Below are 15,697 nucleotides of genomic sequence, written 5' to 3'. Positions count from 1 at the left end.
TAGCTGGCACTGTCCTCACATTCCAGGCTACTGAAGTTGCAGTCGAGCCCTTTCTAGGCCATCCTAAACCAGACTGCCATGTACGAGGCAGACCATACCAGTTTGCCCGGCACCAGCTTTAGGTCTTAACAGCCGGAGTCACCATTTAAATGCCAATCAACACATCCACCCGTGCAGCCATTTAAGTTTTGGTGTTTTTTGTAAATACCATCCATTTGCTAGTTAGAGATCCTGTGTTCACCCCATGCCTTTTTGAATTCCATCACCATTTTTGTCTTTAATGAGTGTTAGGAGCCACCTCATCCTGGATATGCAATGATGCAACAATTTATGCGTACGAAATAATTAGTGATGAAGTACCTTCTGAATTTTGTAGCCTTTGTCAATGTATTCCTGATTTCTCCCTTCCAGGTTTCACTCAACCAGCCATGGAGTTGGCAGGTTTTCCTGAAAATGGCAGCCTGGGGTTCTGTTTCAGCGATATTGATTCACTGAAGCTTTTGGAAGAAGTTGAATTATTACCAGGTTGGTGAAGGAAGAAACCTAAATGTTGTGTTGCGCATCTTCTGGGCGATATTCAAAACAATTTAGCCAGCCAGAAACAACTGCTGACCGGTTAGTTCACTTGTTCAGAGTTATCTGCTAATTTTGGGGCCCTTTTACAAAGCCGCAGGAGGGCTAACACGTGGGTAGCGTGCACCAAATCGGCAATACCGCTGGGGTAGTGCACTCACCCAGTGGTAATTCTGAGTTTGGTGCATGCCGAATCCCACGGTAGAAAATATTTTTCTATTTTCTACCATAGGGGGCTTTCCCGGTGGTAATCAGCAGCACAACCACATTGGCGCAAGCTGCATTGTTACCACATGGGTAGCACGTGAACCCTTACCTCTAGGTCAGTGGCTGGTGGTAAGGGTTCAGGCCGTAAATAGGCACGCGCTAGTTTTAATTTTTGGGCCCGCCCATTTCCCGGTCCATTAAAAAAATGGCGTTTTTCCTAGCCGTGGTAAAAAGTGGCCCAGCACGTGCCAAAAAGATGCACCCACACTACTACAGGTAATTCTTTTACCGTGGCTTTGTAAAAGGACCCTTTTCCGCGGCGTTTAAGTGGTTATAGCCGCTGAAAATGAGCTGTTAGCACCTGAGTGAAAGTTGGCTATGTTGGGATGTTCTGGGGACGGAGTCGGCCCTTGGCTGGTTAAGTGCCAGTATTCGGCACTTGACTGGCAGGGGAACACCGCATAAAACACAGTCCTACCTTTATGACCGGTTAAGTTCTGAATATCAACTTAACCAGCCGTGTGTTCTCCGGCGCTGCATAAACTGGATATTCAGTGCTGAAGCCTGGACGTGGCCCGGCATTGAATATCTGGGAATAACGTCAGCAGCAGTAAGCAAAACGCTCATTGCTGCCAGCAAAATATTCACCCCCTTTATGTGTCATGTTATCTCCACAAGCGCTAAAAAATTATTAACCAAATAGATTGCTCTGATCAGAGAATGTGCCTTTTCTTTCCGTTCCTTCTTTGCGCAGAATACATTTTAAGAACACAAGAATAGTAGTTCTCAATTCCAGGACCGCATGAATGGAACTTGCCATCTTATATCAGAATACAGGCTGATACATCCATCTTTCAAAGGCAGTTAAAGAGTTACTTATTTATGTTAGCTTATGGTGCAAGTTACCGTATTTTTGCATATATAACCTGCACACATGTATAAACCACAGAAAAAGCTAATTTTGTAAGTAAATTAGTATATACCACACACCAATGTATACCCCGCACTCAGTAGTGTACCAAGGGTGGGGTGGTGGGGGCGGTCCGCCCTGGGTACAGACAGCAAGGGGGTGCACAGAGTAGTTGAATGGCTGTCGGCTCCGCCGGGTCCCTGCCACCTCTAACGTTACTTTCTGTTCTGGGCCAGGGGACCAGCAGACCCAACAGCCACGTGACTGCTCTGTGCACTTCCAGGTGGTGAGAATGATGTGCTTCAGGGGGGAGATGGGTGATGCACCGAGGGGGGGGCATGAAGTGTCGGGGGGAGGTGTAGCGGCAGCCCACCCCAGGTGGCAGCCAACCTAGATACACCACTGCCTGCACTTATTGCAATAAAACATAAAATTGTATATTACTCCTATTAAAAAGTGCTGATTTTGTAAATAAATTTGTGCATAACCCGTACTTGTGTATAGTCCACATTTCCTGTAAAAAAAATTTAAAATCGTGTATAACCTGTGGGTTATATATGCAAAAATACAGTAAACATATGAACATGTGTCTTAACAGGACAGCAGAGACAGGGTCAGAATGATTTGGTTGGACAGTATTAGTTATAGATGGGGTAAATTCAATGTACGTCATTAAAACTTAGATTTTAGTCCCTCCCAAAGCACACTCCCTGTACTGTGTCAACCTCCATCGCATATATGTGATATACATGAGAAAAAACAGCTACTTACTTACGGATATGTTTCTAAAATATTGACCTAAATTTGCAGGCCAAAAGAAGGAGCATGTTATACATCTGTAAAAAAAAAAAAAACCAAAATGTGCTTGTTTCTAGTATTGCTTTTGCTGTTGTTGGCACTGGTTCTGGTAGATGATAGGTTTTTGTTTGTGTGTTTCTATAAACAAGCATCACTTTTCTGCAAAATATTTCCCTCTCAAAGATATCACATGAGTAGAATATGAGCAGAACTTCATTAAGATGGGAACCTGGGATGTGGGTACTGATGAGATTTAAGCAGGGAGTGCTAAGTGGTTCATTCCGAGGGAGCGGTATTGGGGGTGGCGTGCTTCAGCGTATGAAGGAAGAGCGAGACTTGGGGGTGATTGTGTCTGATGACCTTAAAGCTTCCAAAGAGGTAGAAAAAGCGACGGTCAAAGCCAGAAGGATGCTTGGGTGCATAAAAGGGAAAGGGGAAATGGAACTTGGTATACCGCCTTTCTGTGGTTTTTTCAACTACATTCAAAGTGGTTTACATAGTATATTGAGGTACTTATTTTGTACCAGGGGCAATGGAGGGTTAAGTGACTTGCCCAGAGTCACAAGGAGCTGCAGTGGGAATCGAACTTAGTTCCCCAGGATCAGGGGCCTAGCCAGACAACAGATTTTGGGTGGGCCTAGGCAAGAAGTGGGTGGGCACCAAGTGTTCTTCCCCCCCCCCCCCTCCAACCACCACCCAAAAAATATCTCAGCTGGTGAGAAAACGCTTCTTTCCATCTTGGCAATCTGCAGCAGGCATGCACTGAAAACTGAGCATGCGCAGGTGCCGTTATTGTGGAGAGTAGTGTTTTTGTTACCATCAGGGGGAAATCTTGAGCTGGGCTGAGCTTGTGATCCCCACCAGCTACCGCTAAACGTGTGCTACTGTTGGGCGGGCCTGAGCCCTAAGTGGGTGGGCCCTGGCCCACCCAAGCCCACCTGTGGCTACGCCACTGCGCCAGGATCAAAGTCCACTGCACTAACCAGTAGGCTACTCCTCTGCTGACCAACAGGAAAAAGGAGGTGATAGTGCCATTGTATAAGTCTCTGGTGAGGCCCATTTGAAGTACTGTGTGCAGTTCTGGAGACCGCACCTATGAAAAGATATAAAAAGGATGGAGTCAGTCCAGAGGGCGGCTACAAAATTAGTATACGGTCTGGAACACAAAAAATATAGGGGCATGCTTATGAACCTCAACATGTATTCGCTGGAAGAGAGGAGGGAGAGAGGAGATATGATAGAGACGTTTAAATATCTCAAAGGCATTAATGTACAGGAGGTGAGCCTTTTTCAACTGAAGGAAAACACTGGAATCAGGGGGCATATGATGAAGTTAAGAGGGAATAGGTTTAGGAGTAATCTACGAAAGTATTATTTCACGGAAAGGGTGGTGGAAGCGTGGAATGACCTCCCGGTGGAGGTTGTGGAGTCGAGGACTGTGTCAGAATTTAAAAAGGCATGGGATAAGCATGTGGGATTGCTTAGGAAAAGGAAGAGTTAGGGGTTACAGAGGATGGGCAGACTGGAGGGGCCATTTGGCCTTTATCCTCTATCATGTTTCTATGGTTCTATTCGTGGACCACTGTAACTGCATGTTATGAAAGACAATTCTTTTCCTGCATAAAAACATAAGAATAGCCATAGTGGATCAGATCAATGGTCCATCTAGTCCAGTATCCTGCTTCCAACAGTGGCCAATTCAGGTCACAAGTAGCTGGCAGAAACTCAATGAAGGGCACTGGTATTGAATTTCTGGGATTCCGAAGCCAGCTAACACATAGCCGGTTAACAGCAATATTCAGCACTTAACCAGATATATGGGTTACCAGATAACAATAGGGCTGACTTGTATGTGGTCCTATTTATTATTATTATTAGGATTATTATTAGGATTTATTTACCGCCTTTTTGAAGGAATTCACTCAAGGCGGTGTACAGTAAGACTAGACCAAACATGAGCAGGAGGCAATTAGAGCAGTAAAAATATTCGAACAGTACAAAGTATGGCATGGTATACTACTTGCAATGACAACACAATATGTACTAGAACATTATAATTGGTAGTGAAGGGTAAGGCAAAGTTGTAACATATAGATGAGTAAGAGAGTAGGAAGAATTTGAAAGTAAGGTGATTGATTTGAAGAAAGTTGCACGTGAGGTCAGTGAGATGGTTAAATATTATCTCAGCTAGGGTAGGATTGGATAAACATGTCCCGCTGTAGTATGTGCAGCCCGAGTCAATCCTTGTGTGTTTGAGTGAGACTAACAAGTTAGTTACTTCTTCCGTTAAAGGCTTGGTTGAAGAGCCAAGCTTTCACCTGCTTCCTGAAGTAGAGATAGTATTGTGTTAAGTGCAGCCTTTCAGGCAGAGCATTCCAGAGTGTGGGGGCTACTCCGGAGAAGGCTTGCTTGCGGGTATCACATCATGTAATGTCTTTTGGAGAGGGTGTAGTTAGTGAAAGTCCTTGGGAGGACTTTAGTGTCCTTGGCGGTGTGTGGAGGACATAGGCGGTTGGTGGCCCAACTATGGTGGAGGATCATCCTATTCTTCAGATACTCGGGGCCATTTCCTTTCAGGGCCTTGAAGATCAGACATAGAGTTTTAAATTTATTTAGTTACCCTAGCTGGTTAAGAGCTGAATATAGGCACTTGACTGGCCAAGTGCCAAAACTGCCCCAGGATCGCCCCCAAAATAGCCGGTTTTCAGTTTGGCGCTAACCAGTTATTTTCAGCAACACTAGCTGGTTACGTGCGTCTGAAAATTAGCAGTTAGCTCCAAACGGGCAATTTAACTGGCCAGGAGTTGTTTTTGGCCACTTAAATCGCTTTGAATATCGACCCCCAACTTCTTCCCCCCACCCCAAATCTACCCCTGTTACCTCTCACTTTTTATGCTTCAAGTGAAATTTTGAGTAAAAATGTATGTACTCGGGCCTGACCTCGGATACACAAGAAAACTAAAGCACGTAACGAATGTAACACTACTCTTCCGCTCTACGATTCTTATTGTGGCTCCGCCATATGAACTTATCTTACCACTACATCACATTGTATTTGTTCACACCGGAATCGGTAAATGCCTTCCAATACTATGTAAACCACATTGAGTCCGCAATTAGGTGGGAAAATGTGGGATACAAATGTAACAAATAAATAAATAAATTTTCAAAGTGGTCAATTTATGAGCATACCCTTCAAAGTTAGCATAAATCCTTTGACTATCGGCCCTATATGTATTCATTAACTCAAACTGCTGCCTATGGTAGCATTTACTTATACTGTGATCAGAGATCCCAAAATTAAGAACCCCCCAAATCAGGAAAGGAACCTTAAAGTAAACACATAGGGAAAGGGAAATGGGACTTGATATACCACCTTTCTGTGGTATTTTTGCAACTACATTCAAAGCGATTTACATATATTCAGGTACTTATTTTGTACCAGGGGCAATGGAGGGTTAAGTGACTTGCCCAGAGTCACAAGGAGCTGCAGTGGGAATTGAACTCAGTTCCCCAGGATCAAGGTCTACTGCACTAACCACAAGGCTACTCCATTGCCATTTATTTCCTCATTCCTTGGCATTAGTCTGTGAGCATGAGGCAGTAAGCCTCACCCAGAAGATACCAGAATATGGGTGAGGCTTTCAACCACACAGTTTGAGTTTTCAGCCTAGCTCAAAATTTTGTTTCATTTTTGTTTTTGTTTATTAGCCCCCGGAATTTATAAATGGCTTCCAAAGTCAGGCACACAGTTGGTTGTGCATTTATAGAAAAGGGTAAGTTACACATGTAATTTAATTTGTTAACAAGTGCTAAATTGAATTGGCGATAAGTACCAGTAATTGGTCTTAACAAGCAGTAATTGGCAATAATTTATATTTACGCAAGTAACTGACTTAAGCCTCTTTTCCATAAACTGAGCACCTAATTTCGATGATGTACAATCCAAAGGCGGTGAGGAACGTGGGAGGCTGAGGGGCGTGATGTTATAGGATACTGTCATTTACGCGCCTAACTGCCAGTATCTTGGCACTAGCATTTACACCAGCCTTCATGTTGGTGGAAGTTCTTGTACCTAAAGTTAGGTGTGGAAATGCGAACTTATGCTAGTATTTTATGAAGGTAATTCCGCATAGAACTGCTATTATAGAAATGCCACTTAGTGCCCAAATGCTTGGTATAGGCAGTGGTGGCTCTACCATTAGGCCAACTGTCGGGGGCCTCAAGCGGCACTCTTCATGGAGTGACATCTTACCACCGCTCCTTCCTCCTGGGCCAGCATCGCTCCTTTCCATCCCCACACTGACCACAGTCTGGCATCTCTTCTCTTCCTTCCTCAACCCCCTTCCCCGAGTCTATCTTCTTTTTTTTTTGTTTGTAAAAGTCGTCGTCGGCAGCGATTTCCATAGGCTGCCCTGCCGCCGGCACCAGCTTCTTCTCTGTACTGTGGCCCCGCCTTTCTGATGTAAATTCCTGTTTCCTCAGAGGCAGGCACACAGTACAGAGAAGAAACTGGTGCTGGTGGCAGGGCAGCGTATGAGAATCACTGCCGCCACCGATTTTTGAAAACAACAAAAAAAGAAGGTAGGCACGGGGAAAGGGGTTGAGGAAGAGGGGAGATGCCAGACCACAACCCGGGGGAGGTGAGAGGGAGTTGGGAGAGAGGAAAAGTTGGACAGGGAGTCTCTCATACCTCACCTCAGGCAGCGGATTTCCTTGGGTCACCCCTGGGTGTACAGGGGTGTATCCAGCGGGGGCCTGAGCCCACACTACTTTGGGCTCAGTTTCCCTCCACTTTAATGGCTGGTGGGGATGCCAAAGTCCCACCAGCTGAGATCGTCTGTGTGAGTCCCCACCTGTGCTGTCTGAGCAGTGCTTAAGTTGGTGGCACGATCAGCTTCCTAAGGCGGCACTGTCACGCATGCTCAGTTCAGTGCCTGATGTTGAACTGAGCATGCATGGAAGTGCCAGCGTCGGCGGCTAAACATGCCACCGACTTGAGCGCGGCCCTGACTGTACGTGCGGGGACTCGTTCAGGAGATCTCTTCAGCTGACAGGGCTTGGGCATCCCCACCAGCAAAGGCATGGTTTAAGGCAGGAGGAGAATACATGGTCTCCTCAGTCCACCTCAGGCCCCCCACCCAAAATGGACTCCTGGCTATACCAGTGGTTTGGTACCTACCTTTAGCCGACCTTTCTTAAATTTACTCCAATGAGAGCATCTTAGTTTGTCAGTGATCCTTGTTGTACTTTAGATTTCATACTTTGTTTTAATTGTAGACTCATCCGGTTATGTTTCCAAATTAGGCCTTTATTGTCCAGATCTTTAAATGAAAGCTAAAATTAAACTGTACTTTTTGGTTTCAGTGATTTTGTTTAATGTGGAAAACTGATTCTTTTGAGCTGTAAACAACTAAATGAAGTTTAATTCATTCTAATTTCATGTTTTATTAACTGAAACCACCTTACCAAATATTTCCTTGTCTGCTTTTCTCCCCTAGACCTTGATAGTGAGAACGCAACCTTTGAATCTTTACACTGTCCGGATTTATGTTATGATTCTGAAGAAAAGCCATACGAAGATGCTTGGTACCTGTGTCCAAACACAGAATACTCTGGAATAGGTACGACGGGAGGTTTATTTTGCACTAAAAAATTGCAGACAGCAAAAGTGTCACACGCCAACAATCTTCAAATCAGGGGCGTAGCCAGACCTCAGAGGGAGGGGGGCCAGAACCCAAGGTGGGGGAGCACATTTTGGCCTGCCTCCCCGCTGCCGCCCTCCCTTTACCACTTCCCCCCCCCCCCCCCCGCGGCTCCTACCGCCTCCCCACCACTGTCCTCCACGCCGCCGCTCTCCCCCCCCCCCCCCCCCACTGCGAAGGTAACTTGACTGGCAGAGGTCCCCAACCCCCACAGCTACTTTGTTTGTCCCATGCTGGTCTCACATTGCCTGGCACCCTGTTCTATTTTCAGTCGCTGTGCACGCCCAGTTAATGAACTAAGGGTCCTCCGACCAATGATATTTAACTAAGGTTCCTCCGACCAATGATATTTTGATGAACTAAGGGTCCTCCAACCAATGATACTTCGATGAACTAAGGGTCCTCCAACCAATGATACTGTAATGAACTAAGGGTCCTCTGACCAATGATATTTTGGTGAACTAAAGGACCACTTTGTGTGTTGTATTTATTGTCTTTATGGTGTGGACACACTGAGCCTATTTTTGTTCTTTAAGTGTGACAAATCACATTTCATTAAAGTATTATGAAGTATCAGTTTTTCACATTGCATGTTGTTGTAAACAGCTGTTAACTCTTTGTTTTTTGGTTAGACATTATAGATTATGTACTGGAGGATAAACAAAATGGCCTACTGGAGGAGATTTTGAGTAAGTACTGATAGTGTTATACGTGGTGGAGCATTGACAGGGGCCTTAACATAATGTGGAAAATATTGTTGTAAGTGCAGCCTTCTTCTACTTCTCTGGGCTTCCAGCTGAGCCAGAGCCTTCCTTTACAGAGATGATAGAACCTGGTTCCTTAATTCACAGATGGACAGTATTAACAGAGCTTAATTTATATGTATTGTGGCCTCTAAGCTGTAATATTTAAGAGTTTCCCCCTCACCCCCCTCCGAATAAGTAGGTAGTAAATTTTAGGTTTAATAGTTTTCCATGCTAGTGAAACCCCTTGTAAGGTGAGAGCCTAAGCTGTAGCTTGTCTTGCATATACATAAATCCGGCCCTGAGTAATTAGGCCCCATTTTTAATTTCTTCTCTTACCTCAACCATTGCAGTGACAGCCGTCCGACTCCCTGAACCAGAGAGAACCGTGTTGTCAAGCAGTTAGTAGACACTGCTGTTGCACTGTGATTTCAGATATTTTCCTTGCAGAGATGTTAAACTGCTTCTGCGGTATTGCCAAAAATGTACCTGGAAATTAAAATCGGGCTTTGCATCTGATAGCGCTTCACTAGGTCACCAGATCAGCCTTTTATTTTCCTGTTAAACTCTTCCTTGTTAAATTGTATTCATAGTGGTCTGAATGTGGATTTAAAAAATTCAGCTATGACCCTAGCCTATAAAAGTTAATGGGTCTGATGCACTTAGAGGGGCATAATCGAACAGAAACGCCTATCTCCATGGGCGTTAATCTCCGAGAACGGGTCCGTGAAGGGGCGGAGTGAACCGTATGTTCAAAAAAAAAATAGACGCCCATGGTTTATTCGCCAAGGTGTGAGCTGGGTGTTTTTGCTTTTCACCGATAATGGAAAATGAAATCGCCCAGCTCAAAAACGAATAAATCCAAGGCATTTGTTCGTGGGAGGGGCCAGGATTCATAGTGCACTGGTCCCCCTCACATGCCAGGACACCAACCGGGCACCCTAGGGGGCACTTTTACAAAAACAAAAAAAAAGGAAAAAGAGCTCCCAGGTGCATAGCACCCTTCCCTTGGGTGTTGAGCCCCCCAAATCCCCCTCAAAACTCACTGCCCACAAGTCTACACCATTACTATAGCCCTAAGAGGTGAAGGGGGGCACCTACATGTGGGTACAGTGGGTTTGGGGGGGTTGGACGACTAGTAGCATTAAGCAGCACAATTGTAACAGGTAGGGGGGGGATGGGCCTGGGTCCACCTGCCTGACGTCCACTGCACCCCCTAACAACTGCTCCAGGGACCTGCATACTGCTGCTTGGGAGGAGGGTATGACATTTGAGGGTGAAAGTAAAAAGTTGTGAAACATCATTTGTTGTGGTGGGAGGGGGTTAGTGACCACTGGGGGAGTCAGGGGAGGTCATCCCCGACTCCCTCTGGGGGTCATCTGGTCATTTAGGGCACTTTTTGGGGCCTTATTCGTCAAAAAACAGGGTCCAGGAAAAGTGCCCTAAATTCTAGCTACAAACGCATCCATTATCGGCGAAGGGCGCCCATCTCTGTTCGGGTGATAACCACGCCCCAGTTCTGCCTTCACCACGCCTCCGACACTCCCCCGTCAACTTTGTCCGCATCCGCGACGGAGTGCAGTTGAAAGCGTCCAAAGTTCGGCTTTCGATTATGCCGCTTTATTTGTTTTTGTGAGAAGAACGCCCATCTCCCGATTTAGGTCGGAACTTGGGCGTTATTCTCGTTCGATTATAAGCTGGTTAGCGTACTTTCTAGAGACTCAAAATGAAGGAAAAACACTTGAGGCCCAGCAGCAGTGTGGAATGTTGCTTGGTACTGAACATGGACATGTACTAGGCTGGAGGTCTGTAGGCCTTGACTCCCACCCCCAACCACGCTTTATTGTCTGACCTGTAACAGCAGAAAGATTTCTCATTTCACCAGCAGAAATTTCAACCCAGTGAAGCGAAGGAAAGGGTGAGGTGGGAATTACACAAATTTAATTGTGTGTGACTCAGTGATAAAATATGGTGTATGATTAATTAGTAAAAATGTATATTTTTCTTTCTGCTAGATGGAATCGCCAGCGATAACAAAGAATATCGTGCAGAACAAAACATCAAGAAGTGTAAAAAACGGTGTAAGTAGTGCTGATGCCAGACAAATTTGGACTCATCTCGTAACCCCCACGATTCATTTCTGTAGTAAGGTTGAAACATGATTAATCAGACTTTGCAGGGATGGGTGGGTCATTGGGACTTCTAGGGACACAGATGAGATGGTAAAATGGGAATGGCCATGTCACAGCATGAAGACGGACTCTCAGAATTATACCAAGAATGGGTTCACTGGTCTATTTCAGCAGTCTCTCTAACCTTTGCAGCTGCATTGCTGTGGAAAACAAAAGCAGAAAACCTCCTAGGTATCTGATATTTCTAATTATTCAACTATTGTTAAGTCACATATACACTTATCTGGGCGGTAGCTTGAACCGTTGGGAACACTCGACAGCAAGCCTCTGTTTCTCAAATGCTTCTTCAGGAGCTGTATCCCTGGCTACTTCCTCTGCCCTATAATAAACGTGTAAGTTGACATTTTAGAGAGAGGACCGGAGTGGTCGTTGTATGGTGTAAATTGCATGAAGCGCCTACCTGTAGAGGGTCCTCCTTGTTTTTCCTGCGGGACTCTTATTCTCAAAGATGGCGTCACCGGCTTTTAAACGGGACACCATCTAGTTCTACCCAATCAAGTGCCCATTTTACCACAGCTTAGTAAAAGGACCCCTACGCATCAAATTGTGGTGTGAGTTTATAGAATTCGGAGGGGGGGTTGGTGTCTTATGAGGAGGGTTCAGAAACATCTCATGGATTTCCTGTTTTTTTTTTTTTTTAATGATTGGACAGTGCATTATTTTAGTTACATTTGTACCCTGTGCTTTCCCACTCATGGCAGGCTCAATGTGGCTTACATGGGGCAATGGAGGATTAAGTGACTTGCCCAGAGTCACAAGGAGCTGCCTGTGCCTGAAGTGGGAATCGAACCCAGTTCCTCAGGACCAAAGTCCACCACCCTAACCACTAGGCCACTCCTCCACTATTTGAGATTCTACATGGAATGTTGCTATTCCACTAGCAGCATTCCATGTAGAAGTCAGCCCTTGCAGATCACCAATGTGGACATGCAGGCTTCTGCTTCTGTGAGTCTGACATCCTGCACGTACATGCAGGACGTCAGACTCACAGAAACAGAAGCCTGCGCAGCCTTCTACATGGAATGTTGCTAGCAATATTCCATGTAGAATCTTCAATAGTAGCAACATTCCATGTAGAACATTCCATGTAGAGTCACAAGGAGCTGCCTGTGCCTGAAGTGGGAATCAAACTCAGTTCCTCAGGACCAAAGTCCACCACCCTAACCACTAGGCCACTCCTCCACATATGGTCTCACTGCAGATATATATATAACTGTGAAATTAAAAACATACTACATATTACTTTATTTCTTCCAGCTTTTTTATCTAAGCTCAAGAATCAGCCTGATGCATCACAGCCAAAACGAAGGAAACTAGGTCAGTGTTTTGTTTTATAAGTTATGACATTGCAAATTAAATCTCTGTTTTTAAGAGTCTTTCTCCTTAATGTGCTCTTTGGGTAGGAAAAGCTTTTGTGGCCCCCCATGGATCTTGTTCTGAGCAAAATTGTTTCTTATGCCCTCTTTGAGGTAGTATCTGCTGCATGGGACGATGTCTGTACTGAAGAGTAATGTCAACCGAAGTGCTTTAATGCAGAGAACCTGCTTTCCGCAGAGCTTGCAGAAAGCTTTATTTATTTGCAGTATTTGTATCCCCCATTTTCCCACGCATTAGCAGGCTGTGGCTTACAAGTCACCGTATTTGGGAGCTCCAATACGGTTGATGTTAAACAAATACAAAGAGAATCAGGGTAGGGAAGGTAGGGGTAAATGGGAACCATAAATGGCAAAGACATTAAAAAAAAAAAACGTTGTCATTTAAATCAGGGCAGAGCTGAGGTGGCTAAGCAGAAACAGCAGGGTAGGCCTTACAAAACAGATAGGTCTTCAAAGATCGCCTGAATTGTAGATGGTCAAGTATCATTTTCACTGCTTTTGGTAATGCATTCCACAGTTGCATTCTTAAATAGGTGAAATTGGACGCGTAGGCCGTCATATATTTTGAGGCCAATGCAATTAGGATAGTGAAGATTCATAAGGGTCGAGATGAGCTGATACTATTCCTGGCTGGTAGATCAATAAGGCCAATCATATAACCAGGGGCATCACCGTAGAGTATCTTGTGAACTAGAGCAGGGGCGTAGAGCAGGCCCACCCATTCTTGGCTCAGGCCCACCCAGTCCTAGTCTGCGAGCCAATCGCAGACCTGCTGTTATTTTTTTCTTACCCGCAGCGGCGAACGGACGGCCCTAAAAGCAGCAAGCAACCAGGATCGTCGACTCCGTCCTTCCTTCGCTTCCTGCCCTCTCAGCGTCCCGCCCACTCGAAAGGAAATAACATCAGAGGAAGGCGGGACGCACGCAGAGAGGGCAGGAAGCGAAGGAAAGACGGAGTCGACGATCCTGGTTGCTTGCTGCTTTTAGGGCCGTCCGTTCGCCGCTGCGACTTGGGGAGTGGAGTGGAAGTGAGCCAGCAGCCTATCTATTCCACTCCCCCGTGCAGCCGTCGCCGTTCAGGCAAGTTAAAGCAGGCAAACCTGTGAGCTGCCTCAAGCTGCATCCACGTTGTCGTTGTTTGAGACAGATGGGAGATGCTGTGAAGGGGGAGAGAGGGGGAGGGAGATGCTGGATAGAATGGGGAAGGGGATGGATAGAAACAGGATGGGCAGGGGAGAGAGGAGAATTGCTGGACAACAGGGATTGCTAGAGGGGACAGGGGAGAGAGGAAATTTGCTGGAGTTGGATGGAGGAGAAGGCAGGGGAATGGAGAGTTGCTGGACATGGCGGAGGGCAGGGGAAGGAGGAGAATTGCTGGGCATGGATGGAGGGGAAAGGGGAGAGAGGAAATTTGCTGCAGTTGGATTGAGGAGAAGGCAGGGGAATGGAGAGTTGCTGGACATGGAGCAGAGGGCAGGGGAAGGAGGAGAATTGCTGGGCATGGATGGAGGGGAAAGGGGAGAGAGGAAATTTGCTGGATATGGGTGGATGGATGGAGGGGGCAGGGGACAGAGGACATTTGCTGGATATGGGTGGATGGAGGAGAGGGCAGGGGAGAATGGAGAGTTGCTGGATGGAGGGAGGGGAGAGAAGTCAGGGAGGAGATGCGCATGGATGGAGGGGAGGGAAGAGAGGAGAAATGCTGGACGTGGATGGAGTGGAGGGCAGGGCAGGGAAGAGAGGAAAAATGTTGTACAAGGATGGAGGGAAGGAAAGACAAAGGAAGTAGATGCACATGGATGGAGGGGAGTGAGGAGAAATGCTGGATATGGATGGAAGGAAAACTGCTGAGTTGAGGAAGGATAGGGACAGGGCTACAGATGGTAGACAGGACACATAAGGACACAAGAGGATGGTGGACATGGTGAGAGAAAAAATATCAGATGGAAAGAAGACATTGCATGAAACAGAAGACACTGGGACCAAAGCGAATAGATCAGACTACAAAGGTAGAAAAAAGTATTTTATTCAGAATTTATTAATTGGAATATGTCAGCTTTTGGAAATGTACATCTGTGATATATTGCATGTAAGTTTCAATTTTTCTGGTATTGCTGCATGCTGAGTCTGACTTCTTGAGTTAACTTTCCAGTTCAGTATTTTGCCTTCATATTTTTTGATTTCTAGTTCCTTGTGTCATGTCCGTTGTGTCATGTGTTGTTCATGTGTGATCAAGGTGCAGTATTCTGATAGCGTGTAGTATTTGCAGCCCTTTTTGTTTTGCTTTTTTTTTTCACGAGGTAGTGTATTGGTGTTTTAGAGCCTAGTGTAATTACAGTTCTGCCTTTTCAAGCATAAGGTTGTAGCTCGTCCTGTCCTTGGAATTAGTGCTGTTATGGTTTAGTAAGGATATGAGTGTGTTTTTGCACAAGTTTGTGCATAGCATTTTGCAGTGGAGCGATTGTGGGATAATGTAATTATATTTAAAAATATCAATTTTTCCATTAAGTATGTATGTGGTTATACTGATGCAGGGCAGCTTTTGGGCATCAAGTGAATTCTAAGGCATTATTTTGTAGGATCCCAAGAGACACTGCTCATACTTATATAGACAGTGCGTGCCCACCCATATTAGCTCTGGGCCCACCCAAAATCTCAGGTCTGGCTATGCCACTGAACTAGAGTACAAAGTTTGAAGGTAATGCGGGATATCACAGGGAGCCAATGCAGTTTCAAGCGAAGAGGTGTAGCACTAACATATTTTGTTTTGTTGTATATCAATCTGGCCGCTGTGTTCTGGGCATTCTGCAGTTTTTTCAGAAGCTGGACCTTACAACCCGCATATAAACCATTACAATAGTCCAAATGGCTTAGTGCCAGTGACTTATGGGGCAATTCTATAAGTTGGCACCAACAATAGGGCACCAAAATTGGCAAGTCTGCATGTAAGCAGTGGTGTAGCCAGAAATTTTGATGGGGGGGGGGGTGTGTCTCACACTGCATCTCCCTCCCACTGCCCCCCCCCAATAAAATTGCCTCCAGGAAGTGCCCAGCGGCACTCATAGGCTGCCTGCAGCCTGCACTGGAGCTTTCTCTCTGAACCATTCCACCCTTCAGAAAACAGGAAGTTGCATCAGAAGGGTCGGACGGTTCAGAAAGAAAGCCCCGGTGCAGGCCGCAGGCAGCCTATGAGT

The 15,697-nt window shown here is 45.7% G+C and overlaps 1 protein-coding gene across 1 annotated transcript in view; it reads left to right on the top strand.

Annotated features, from left to right (window-relative positions):
* Nucleotides 1-417: 417 nt before the first annotated feature.
* CIITA (class II major histocompatibility complex transactivator) overlaps nt 418-15,697 on the top strand; it is an 85,318-nt gene continuing 70,038 nt past the window's right edge. Inside the window, exons 1-5 of the mRNA XM_030213347.1 lie at nt 418-525; nt 7,990-8,112; nt 8,826-8,882; nt 10,952-11,017; nt 12,386-12,445. Coding sequence (XP_030069207.1) covers nt 429-525; nt 7,990-8,112; nt 8,826-8,882; nt 10,952-11,017; nt 12,386-12,445 — 403 coding nt within the window. The 5' untranslated portion in view covers nt 418-428. The remainder of the gene's footprint in view (nt 526-7,989; nt 8,113-8,825; nt 8,883-10,951; nt 11,018-12,385; nt 12,446-15,697) is intronic.

Source organism: Microcaecilia unicolor, chromosome 8 (assembly GCF_901765095.1).
Source record: "Microcaecilia unicolor chromosome 8, aMicUni1.1, whole genome shotgun sequence".
NCBI lineage: Eukaryota > Metazoa > Chordata > Amphibia > Gymnophiona > Siphonopidae > Microcaecilia > Microcaecilia unicolor.
Note: the sequence above shows the minus strand (reverse complement) of the source record. Positions and strands in the feature narration are given on the sequence as shown.